The following is a 12,113-nucleotide window of genomic DNA, read 5'->3' on the forward strand; positions in this document are numbered from 1 at the left end:
GGATGAGATAGTTGGGGTATTCACCCTGGGGAAGAGAAGGCTCCTGGAAGACAGCTTTCCTTACAGGAGGCTACAGGAAAGCTGGGGACAGGCTCTTTACCAGGGAACGCTGAGATAGGCCGAGGGGTAATGGTTTCAAGTGGAAAGAGGAGACATTTAGATTAGATATTATGAAGATTTTTTTTTCTGTGAGGGTAGTGAGGCACTGGCACAGGCTGCCCAAAGCAGGTGTGGTTGCTCCATCCCTGGAGGTGTTCAAGGCCAGGTTGGATGGGGCTTTGTGTGAACTGATTCAGTGAAAGGTGTCCCTGCCCATGGCAGGGGGGGGGTTGGAACTGGATGATCTTGGAAGGTCCCTTTGAGCCCAAACCAGTCTATGATTCTCCAGACACGTGTGGGCTGCCAGACCCAGCTGAAGGCTTCAGCCTTGTTCAGCTCCCAAACGGGATGCTTCAGGCTGCAGAGTGAGGCAGGAGGGTGACAGATGCCAGCAGCCCTTTATAGCACCCTACACTTGAGTAGCTACTTTGCACTTGAGGCAGAACGAGGTAAAACCAGTAGAGTCTGGAGCACACATTCGGGTTAGCAGCTCCAGCCAGCCCTCCGCCAGGGTGGCTGTGGCGGATTCCCAGCATGTTTGCGTGGACGGCACAGGAACGGGCACTGGCCACCTGCCCCACCGCGGGGCTTTCTTATGCCCCGCCGACCCCTTCAGGTCAGTCTCTGCCCCGCTGGGGTCGCACTGCTCCGACAGCCGCGGGGGGACTCGGAGCCTCCCCGGCTCCCGCGGGGCTGCAGCCGCTGCCCACCCCCCGCATCCCCTCGCACCCCATGACCGCGAGAAGGCGGCACCGAGGGTCCCGCGGCGGGGAGGAGCCGCCATTCGGGGACCCGGGGAGAGCGGGGAGGATGCAGTACGGAGCGACCTGGGGCGGGGAGAACGCGGCGCCGAGGGTGCCCGGACGAGAAGGGAGGAGGCAGCTTCCAGGATCCCGGGGCGGGGAGAAGGCGGTGGCGTCGTGGGTCCTGGGGTGGGGAGAGAGGGGAGAAGGCGGCTCCGAGGGTACCGGAGCGAGGAGGCGGTGGCTCCCAGCATCTCGGGGCGGGGAGAGAGGGGAGGAGGAGACTCCCGGCATCCCGGGGCGGAGATAGAGGGGAGGAGGAGACTCCCAGCGCCCCGGCGCGGAGAAAGAGACGAGGAGGAAGCTCCCAGCATCCCGGGGCGGAGATAGAGGGGAGGAGGTGGTTCTAAGGGTCCCGGGGCGGGAAGGAGACGCTGGAGTCCCGTTTCGCCCGCCCCTCAGCGCTGCTTGGCGGGAAAGGCCGGGGCTTGGCGGGAAAGGCCAGGCTTTGGCGCGCTCGGAGGGGCGGCGGAGGCGACGGCGGAGATGCCCGGCGAGGGGGAGCTGCCGGGCGGTGCGGAGCACGGCGAGCTGCAGTACCTGCGGCAGGTGCAGCACATCCTGCAGCGCGGGCACCGCAAGGAGGACCGCACCGGCACAGGCACCGTCTCCGTGTTCGGCATGCAGGCGCGCTACAGCCTCAGAGGTCGGGACCACCGGGGGTGGAGGTGGGGAAGGGACTCCAGGGGCGTGTGGAGGCGGTGGGGACCCCCCCCCCCTCTCCCTGGCTGTCACCTGGTGAGCACGCGGATAAGATCTTGGAGCGAGAGAATGGCTTGGACTGGAAAGGGACCTTAAAGATCATTCAGTTCCAAACCCCGTGCTATGGGACACCTCCCACTGGATCAGGTCGCACAAGGCCCCATCCAACTTGGCCTTGGATGCCTCCAGGGATGGGGCATCCACAGCTTTCCTGAGCAACCTGTGCCAGTGCCTCACAGCCCTCGTGGTGAAGTATTTCTTCCTAACGTCTAATCTAAGTCTTCCCCCTTCCAATTTACAGCTATTCCCCCTCATCTTATCGCTCCATACCCTTGTAAACAGTCCCTCCTCAGCTTTCCTGTAGTCCCTTCAGGTACTGGAAGGTCGCTATAAGGTCTCCCTGGAGTCTTCTCCAGGTTGAACAACTGCAACTCTCAGCCTGTCCTCATAGCAGTGGTGCTCTGTCTTGAGATAGCCTGTCCTGATTTTTCCTACCATTCCCTGGTAGAAAGAAGGGTGGTTTTGTGAAATAGGTTTGCCAAGAATTTTTTCTTAAGCCTCTGCTTTGCTTCAAGACTGCATACACATTTGTCCATACGCTGCACTGCAGAATCCCTGTGGCAGAGTTTGTCCAGGTCCCCGTGCATAATGCATCCTGCCACTCTGTCCAGGAAAATAAAAGTCAGGTTCTTGTCTTCCTTTATCTGCATGTGAGTATTACACGTCAGCACAGGAAGGACTTGGATATGTTGGAGCAAGTCCAGAGGAGGGTCACAAAGTTGATCAGAGGGCTGGAGCACCTCCCATACGAGGACAGGCTGAGAGAGTTGGGATTGTTCAGCCTGGAGAAGAGAAGGCTCCTGGAAGACTTCATAGCAGCCTTCCAGTACTTAAAGGGGGCTGAGGAGGGGCTCTTTATCAGGGAGTGCAGGGATAGGCCGAGGGGTAATGGTTTAAAGCTGAAAGAGCGTAGATTTAGAATAGGTATTAGGAAGAAACTTTTTCTTGTGAAAGTAGCACAGATTGCCTGGAGAAGTCATGGATACTCCATCTCTGGTGGTGTTCAAGGCCTGGTTGGATGAGGCTTTGAGCAACTTGATCTATTGGGAGGTGTCCCTGCCCATGGCAGGAGGGTTGGAACTGTGTGACCTTTAAGAACCCCTCCAACCCATTCTGTAATTCTGTGATATCCTTTAGCAACTTCTTGCTTCATATCCTGAGCTCTGAATGTCAGATGGTGGCGTTACCCTATATGTGGGGAAAAACCTAAGTCAGGTCACTCTGATAAATTGCTGGTCACCTCTTATACTCTTGAACTCTTTTTCAGACCAGTTTCCACTACTAACTACGAAGAGGGTATTCTGGAAAGGTGTGCTGGAGGAGCTGCTGTGGTTCATCAAGGTTCAGTATTTGGTTATTTCTGTGGGTCGTGTACTTGAGAGTGATATGAACTGAATGACCTAGTGTGGGAAGGGTTAAAGAGTTCGGAGTAACTGCAAATGCTTCTGTTTGTATAAGAGAACAGCAGAAGTGCAATCACCTAATATTTTTACTACACCTGGGATGCTCTTATTCTCAGGACACTATGCAATTTAGTGGGGACTATTGCTTTGTTAACAAACAGAAGAGTTTTTCTTCTGTTTCTTTTTAAGGGAAATAGTCTGAAATAGTGAGGGCTTTCGCCGATTAGACTGTACCTCACAGTTATAAAGCCTAGTACAGTCTCTTTTATCAGTGTTTGAATAAGAAGTAATAATATGAAGTAGACTGTAGGCAATTTAATTATCTGCTTTTTAATATTGAGATAGCTTGAATTAAGCAGTGCGGAACCACAGGTGAAGTAAGACTGATGTATCACTAGGCTTTTTAGTAGCAAAAGCATGAGATTTAATAGAGGTAATAGCTGTAGTTAGACTGTTGAAATTCAGCTGTAGGTAATACCTTACAATGTAATTCTTCCTTTATATGTTGGGGAATTGTGCAGTTATGGGAAAATCTACCTAACCATTTGATATATAGCAAGACTTAAATATAGATTGAATTTTTTGAAGTATAATATTTTTTTTTTTTTCAAGAATAAAAGACTAGACACTCCCCAATATAGGACACTTTCTATGTTGGGTTTTTGAGTGTGCTGATTTGGACACATTGCAGAAATCAGTGAGATTTTTGTGGGTCTTTTTGTGACTTTTAACAAAAGGATTTTTAAGACCTAAAGCTCATTACAGGTGACTTGGCAAAGTCAGTGCCTAGGCTGTAATTTTTTTGTTTGTCTACTTTTCTCCATCTGTAAAGTCTTGCTCTCTTCAAATGTGTATATGGAATGATATGCCACAGTTGACATTGAGACTGTACTCTGTGTGCATTCACAGAGTTAGGAGAATCCCGAGTTAAGTAACAGCAGCATGGCACTGCAAACTTCATTGTACTGTGTTGCTCCTAAGTTTTATTCTGTTCTAGAAACTACATTAATCAGGCTGTTCATGTATTATAACAGGAGAGATACTGTACAGTAGCAAAGCTTAAGACAGCCGTTTCAAGTCATGTCCACTTGTTGGGATTAGGAAGTAGACTTCTTAATTCCTGTGTTCTGTAGGGTTCTACAAATGCCAAAGAACTCTCTGCAAAGGGTGTGAAGATTTGGGATGCTAATGGATCACGTGAGTTCCTGGATAAGCAGGGTTTCAGCACCAGAGAGGAGGGGGATTTGGGACCAGTTTATGGTTTCCAGTGGAGGCATTTTGGAGCAGAATACAAAGACATGCATACAGGTAATCATATGCAAATACCGTCTTGATTGCTTAGTGAGATGACTGTGACACCTCACTTCTAGAACACCAATGCAGGGTCCTGATTTCCATGATACAGTTGTACTGGCAAGAAATGATGCACTACATCATCCCCAGTTACTGCACTACATTCATTGGAGACTGTGTAAGAGAAAGATTTTTCCATTCTGCAGCTGAAACAAGGTAGGATGTAGACACAGCTGATGATGCCTTGGACAGAATACCTGTAACAAGTTATGAAGAGATGTGATACCTGTCAGTATTATTTTCAGTGGAACTGGTTCATTAATCTTACTCTAAAGTGTCTTGGTGGCTCTTTTCTAAGTCACTGAAGATGAGGAGGTACAAAACATTTAGAGGACTGCCATCAAAAAAAAAAAAGACTCAGAAAAAGATAGTCTCTCTGTCTTTAATTGAGTTAATTTTAACTCAGAATAACAAAGTGGCTAATTATATTTTTTCCTATTGTTTTTCTATCAATACAGTCTCAAATTTCACAGTAGTTATGGACATTGGATGTAGAATTGACATTTTGACTGCTGGCAGAATACGATTTTATGCTAACACAAGTAACGTGAATTGTGAACTGGGATATCCGAGAACTTAGTAAAGTGTTTTAGCATTCCTGAACTTAAGAGGTCTGAGGCATAACATAATTTGAAAAAAGTGAGCAAGATGAATTCCCATAGGTTTCATTACTGATAGATTTTCTTAACTTGCATTACTAATGGATAGGTAATTAGCTTCAGGAACTAACACAACCGTTTCAAAAGGGTTCTGGCACAGTCTTGCTGGCAGACAAATTCCCTGAAGTGCTAATTATGTATTACTACCTTTATATATTACCACATTGTTTGCCAGCTTGGGTCTCTCTGTAACCATATTTTGGTGTCGCTTTTCAGTAAGAGTTATTAGGAAAAATTAGTTACTCACTGGCATGAGTCAGAACACTGAGTAACAACTAATGACTCTTTTATTCTGGAACCCATTCTGATGTTCAGTTAATTGCAGTGAATTTCTTATGTAACTGATACTAAGCCTAAAAATCACCCTGTGAGCATCCTTGGGTGAAATGTAATATCCTGTGCTATACACAACTGAAACTCCCTTCTGGCACTGGGTGCTATGGAAGTCTAATTTTTGTACATGACCTTGTGAGTGCTAGATGGATGTGTTTATTCATCTGTCAAAAACCTTTCTCCTTTTGAGCATGCAAAGAATGCTGGCACCCCGTGTTGCTGGTCTGGGCATAACTTTATTGGGTTTTTTTAAGAGGGAGCACTGTAGCATGCAAATTTAACATCTAGAAAGGCATCTTAATCCAGAAGTACGATGAGCAAATAATTTAAATACCATGGATGACTAGATGGTAATGTCTTACACATTCCGGTACGGCTTTTGTCCTATTTAGGTAACAAGTCATCATGAATTATAAAGTAACATACTTTATCCAATTAATTTTTTTGTATTGCAGCTTTTGTTTTCTTGGGATGTAGTGTTTATTCAGACCTCTTAGTATTAGACCTCTTAAAAAAATGTCTAGTTGTTAAGACTTGGAATAAAGTGTTATAAATAGAATAATCCTGTTTCAGTGGGTGCTGAAAGTACTCAAAGTACATGAAAGAGATGCAGGGACATGAAAATACCATCATGAGAATTCTGTAAGCCTTAGAGCACCCTAAGGAAGGCTATGAACAGCCTACACCTAGAGGGTGCCAACTGATGAATTAAATCACTTTTAAAGTTATAATATAAGTCTTCAGAGGTTGTTCTTTGGGCCTTGCTCTTCAGGGGGATCTTCAAAAAAATATTATGACTTGAATCTATCTGGCTTAGATCTTTTTTGGTATCTTTCTACAGATTACTCCAATCAAGGAGTTGATCAGCTGCAGAATGTGATTGAAATGATCAAAACCAATCCAGATGACAGAAGAATCATTATGTGTGCTTGGAATCCCAAAGGTATCAAACAGCAGACTTTAAGTGAATGTAGTTGTACGTTATCTTGCTGTATGCTAAATTATTTTCTAATCCTGTGTCAACGTTAGTTCCATTTGGTATCCTTGCTTATTCTTTATAAAACTACTAGGAATGCATTAAAAATAACCAGAGGTTGTTCTTTTACTTAATTCCCATGTTTACACCTCAAAAATTTTGAGCCATTACTTCAATGTTTTTTTCTCCAGGTTAAAGTGAGGGCTATACCTGGCTACCAGTGTCTTTGACATACAGTCGCTGTTCAAAGACAATAGTTCTTATTTTAAAAAGGCTAAAAAACAGAAACCAAGAAAGAATATACCAAAGCAGTGTGTCTGGTTTTTAGCCACGTAATAAATTGTAAACTTGCCAAAAGAACTTAAAACTTGAGAACAAAAATATTACCTGTGTTGTAGTCACCTCTTTGAACACAGATTGTTTAGATGTCCATTCACTCTGTAGGGCTACTTTTAGCTTCAGTAGCAATAATTTGTCCACAAGAAAACAAAAAATCACCCAGTGTTTTCCACTCGTGTCTCTGAAGGCGGATGCCACATGCTGTTGCTGTTATTTTCAAGCTTAAACATTCTTGGATATCAGGAGGTACCTGGTTAAAGTTTTCCTTACCTAGCTGTAAATGTGCTATCTGCGTTTTTAAGTGTAGATAAACACTGAAAAGATCTTTTGTTTTCTGATTATTATCCTTGTATTGATCATTACTTTTATAACTCAACGAGCAGCAAAAGCATGTTGCAATGGGAGGAGAGTAAGATGGAGCAGTTGGAAGTTGCTTTAGGGTACATACTTAATTTTACCTTTAATGTCTTCCTTTAGGGAAATCAACTGTGTCACCAGAATGAGTAAAACTAAACTGCTGTGCAGCATTATGGTATAAATCTGTTCTGTGGAATACCTGTTTATGACTTTTCTGGTCATACAACCCAGGAGACAGCTTGTCATGACCCAGACTTAATTGCTTAGGCAGCAGGTGCTTTTAAACAAGTGAAAAAGCAACAGAATGATAGTGCAGTTGGATTTTCGCTCTCTACTGTGTCTCATTAAATGCTTGTTCAGATATTACGTCTTATTCGGTCTTAAACATCTAGTTGTTGAGGCTTGAAATAAAAGTGTTATAAATGCAATTATAATGCATTTATGATAATGCTGTTTTAATGCCGTCACAATTTTTTTCCCCTCTTTTCTGTACTGCAATCCGTAGATATTTCTCTGATGGCTTTGCCTCCGTGCCATGCTCTTTGCCAATTCTATGTCCTAAATGGTGAATTGTCTTGCCAACTCTACCAGAGGTCTGGAGATATGGGACTAGGAGTGCCTTTCAATATTGCCAGCTATTCACTGCTCACATACATGATAGCCCATGTCACAGGGCTAAAGGTAGGCTACTTAATCATTTTACTTAATATTGTGTGAGAGTCTAAAAGATAAGGCTCTTCATGTCATGTCCATGAAAAGCTGGAATGAACATCCTGTTCAAAATATCACTGAACTATGTGTAAGAAGGGCCCTGTGAATTTAATGTGAATTGTTTCTGGCCTGTATGGGCAGTTAGGATGAGCAATGTAAGAGTTCTCAAATTCAGGTCAAACAGACAGAAGATCCTCCCGGTCCTTTTAACTGAACCTGTCAAAACTGACCTGTTCCACTAGTCTACTTTTTAGAAATCTGAACTGAGCACTTGTCCTGATGGAATAATAATATACAAGTGATTAAATTTTGTAGCATGTGTTTTTTATTGGAAGTGAACAGTAGCTCAGTGGTTGCTGTCAAGGTTCCAATTTGGATGTTCTTCCAGCCTAACTTCCATGTATAATTTCAGTTGGGTATTTTTTTCCATTTCTTACTGCAGATGATTATGTAGAGTGGTAGTATGTGTTCAAATAGCTACTGCCCTGACTCTGGAGCTGTATTTTGTAATTTGGCAGAATAATTTAAATGCGCTGCAACCTTATTTGAGCGAAACCCCCTTTTCTTCAAAGCATGTGAAAAATTATACTAGCAGGGCCATTTGGGCCTGATCCTCCTGCTACCAGCAACATGAAGGGGAACTTAAAATAGAGAAGTAAGGAAGAATCGGACTTCTCAGTAATTGTGGATGTGCTTTTAGGCCAAGGTACTAGAAAAAATAAAGTTTAACATTATGTCTATAAAGCAGCTGTTCCCTCTCAGCCACTTCCTCTCACAGCTTTGATGAGTTTTTGGCATGATATGTCCAAGGGCTGATCTACATTGTTCAGAGGCCAGTAAAATAGCCAATGAAACTTAACCTAAGTTAAATTAGATTACTGAGGGGCTGCTAAGTCACAGAACTTGCATGCTTGCAAAAACACATCTGTATGCTCGATAAATGCTTTGGGGTTTAGCCTATGACCGACACCTCCGCTGCCACTGACTATATTGTTTAGTAGTGGCTAAGGCAACTAGTTTGAAATGAATTTTGGCAAGTCCTACTTAATATAATCTGAGAGGAAAAGCTGGATGTCATTGCCGCATCTGTTTCCATCTTGGTGAGCAGATTAGTAGTGCTCCATTCGTTTACTGAAGCTATTATCCTAGCAGGATTTAAAAGATAATTTTTTTTGTAAGGCAGTGGAAATGTCGTTATAGTTTCCATTAATTATGTTTTAGTCTGGGAAGAGAGTGTCCTTCAAAGTTTGCAAGGATGTCTTGATAATCCAGTACAGAAGCTCTGATTCTACACTAGGTGTAAGATGCTAAGAATCAATACTGTAAGCATCGTGATGTTTTGATTTTTTTGAAATCCCGATGTTTGAAAACCTCATGTATCCTCCTTTCTCTTCAGCCTGGAGAGTTCGTACACACATTAGGAGACGCTCACATATATCTGAATCATGTGGAACCTCTAAAAGTTCAAGTAAGTAGTTATTCTGTATTCTTGTATTGTTTTATCTTCCGCAATGTTTACCCAATACAAAGTTACCATGATATAAATATAATTCTGCAAGCATTAATTTGTGTGGCTTTTCTTCTCATTTCTAATTTAATAATTGTAGTACCTGAATCTCTGTTCAACTCGAGTTGCAAACAGAAATACAATACAAACATGACTGAAATGTATATCAGTTTACTAGTCAAGAACCAAGTTAAAGATCCAGAATCTGTACCACTACTTTTAACTTCATCACTCCAAAACATTAGAAAACCATTCCACCTAGTATAGATATACGCAAAATAAAATGTCTTTGTAGTCTGTCAGAAAAGGAAAAGCTATCAATTCACAGAGTTAATCAATATTACCATTTGGTTGATTAAGGCTATGTTTACTTCAGGAGGCAATTTGTTCAGTAGGAGCAAATCAGAATTTTATTTCATTAGAGTTGGTTTGGACTGAATGTCCTCATTATTTGTATGGTTCAAAACCACCCAGAAAATTAGTTATTAGTTTGAACCCGAATGTTGCTCTGAGAAACAGCAGGATATTTGATGCACCTCTGGGTCAGAATTTCCAATTTAGTTTCTTCTGGAAGAAATCTAATTTGTAACCACCAGAATTGCTCTCAAGCTAAAGAAGCTTGCAGAGCATTCAGATGATCACCGAATCCTCTTCAAAATAAGCTGCTGCTCTGTATCAAAATACTAAATTAGATTGCACCGACTGGATTATAATTTCTTTCTTTCTTTCTTTCTTTTTGAGTATAAGTCTTTTCAAGGAGGGAAACTCTACACAGTGTACTCTGAAATGAGATTAATGAGGTCTAGTTTATAACACAAAATCTCTGCCTTCAAGTATTAGCTTAATACAGAAGCTTGCTTTTTTTTTTCAGCTTCAGAGAGAGCCAAGACCTTTCCCCAAACTCAAAATTCTTCGTAAGGTTGAAGACATCAGTGACTTCAAGGCAGAAGACTTTCAGATTGAAGGTTATAATCCTCATCCACCTATTAAAATGGAGATGGCTGTTTAATGCTATGAATGAGCTCTTAATCTGGAAATGTTACCTTAGCTATTTAGCTTTCTCTGTACTTAAAAGTTATGGGGGTTTTATGTACTTCAAGAGATAAATATTTTGTTATTGAAAAACAAACAGTAGTAGACCAGTGCTGCTTTCAGTACTAAACTCTAGTTGTACAGAACAGATGATTATTTATTCCAGCTGTCCTATGCAGATGTTGACCCAGTTTTAAGTTGTTAGTGAGACAGTTTTCCACGTTTTTTCAGTTACCAGTGGCCACTTCTGTTCAGTTACTATCTGTGAGTAGCACTTCCTTACATGCTTTATGTAGTACTGAAAATAAGAACTTTTATATAAGTTGGAGAATTCCTTTGAGGTTGTAGAAGTCTTTAAATATGTTCTAAAGAGTATTATATTTAATAAAGTTTTTTTTTAAAAAAATCTTTTTGGAAGGGACGATGTATATTTAATTTTATTGTGTTTGTTTATAGTTAGTAATAAGTAAGAGTTGCAAAGCAAGGGTAAATTCTGTTTTACTTTAGGATCCTGGAAGTAAGATCTAGCAAGGAAAAACAAAATCACACTTCTTATGGTCTTGATATATGAAACAGCAAGAAGACAAAAGTTCTTAATGGAACCTTGTCTGAGGTGTAATCTTTGCATAACATCTCTGTATCAGCATTTGTTTTATTCCCCAGCCCCCCCATGAATCTGATATAAATCGAAGAGAGACATAGTTAAACAGAGTTTACCAGATCGTACTAGTAACAATCTATTTGTGACCATTTAAAACCAGATCCCATAGACATAGAGACTAATTTTGCAGCCTGGAGCACTAAAAGACAGAGATAGAAGAGTAAAATTTAGAGGCAGTGTTTAAACGATTGGAGCTTATTGATTAGCAGATTTCAGCTTTCATCTCTCCTTATCCTTGCAAGTTCTGCAGTAGCTTCAGTCCTTACAAAATTCCTCTTCAAGAATTCAGTTGTATACAGATCTACAGTTACTATTCAGACATGGCATATTCAAAAAGTATTTAAACACATGGAGAAATATATTTCAAATAATAATTACTATGTATTGATGATTTTTTTGAGTCAGTAAACAATGGTAAATATCATTGTAAAATTGTACAATTTGAGATAAATCTAAGAATTTCATAAACAATGGGCTTTGATTTCATTCAGGGGCCTGCATAAGCAGACTTGCATCTATTTTAAACCAACTAATTGCAACTTTCAGAAGAGCATTTTGCATCAAAGTTATTTGCAAATCTCATACTGATCTTCATTATACCGATCACTGATCTTCAAACTAAACCTTGTCCTGTTCTCAAAAAATAAGTTTGAGGAGTCTGCTTCTCAGCTAAAGTCTTACAGGGCTAAATCGTCAATGCTCCTTTTGGCTTGAAAGGAGCTTCTGCCAAACTTCTCGCTCCAAAAACCGATCATTTCTTGCAGAGTATTCTTCCATTTTAGTGGTATATCTGCATATTTTCCAGATTTTTTAGACATTCAGACAACAATGAAGACATGGCATTTGGGTAGCAAACTAGCTGTACTGGTTTTATAATTTAAAGTAACCTAGTTCAGATATTCTAGCCGTCATCTGCATTAATATACCTCCCAGCTTTAGGTTGTCCACTTCTTACCGTGTGCATACTTTTAAAAGTTAAAAGTCCTTGAGCATATTTACAGCCTTCTAACACACAGGAAAATAGTTTAAGTTGCAAATTCATTTAACAGTTTGCTACACTTAGCAAGTTCAGTTCCTTTTGCTGGAAACCACTTTATGTAACAGGTCAGATGAGGTGG

At 41.6% G+C, this 12,113-nt stretch overlaps 1 protein-coding gene across 1 annotated transcript; it reads left to right on the forward strand.

Moving 5' to 3' along the window:
• Positions 1 to 1,175: 1,175 nt before the first annotated feature.
• TYMS (thymidylate synthetase) lies at positions 1,176 to 11,328 on the forward strand. The gene is made up of 7 exons (XM_009565148.2): positions 1,176 to 1,548; positions 2,932 to 3,005; positions 4,201 to 4,375; positions 6,254 to 6,355; positions 7,590 to 7,765; positions 9,192 to 9,263; positions 10,174 to 11,328. Exons 1-7 carry the CDS (start codon positions 1,389 to 1,391, stop codon positions 10,309 to 10,311), a joined length of 897 nt encoding a protein of 298 aa, XP_009563443.2. The 5' UTR covers positions 1,176 to 1,388; the 3' UTR covers positions 10,312 to 11,328.
• The last annotated feature ends 785 nt before the right edge of the window (positions 11,329 to 12,113 follow it).

Source organism: Cuculus canorus, chromosome 2 (genome assembly GCF_017976375.1).
Source record: "Cuculus canorus isolate bCucCan1 chromosome 2, bCucCan1.pri, whole genome shotgun sequence".
NCBI lineage: Eukaryota > Metazoa > Chordata > Aves > Cuculiformes > Cuculidae > Cuculus > Cuculus canorus.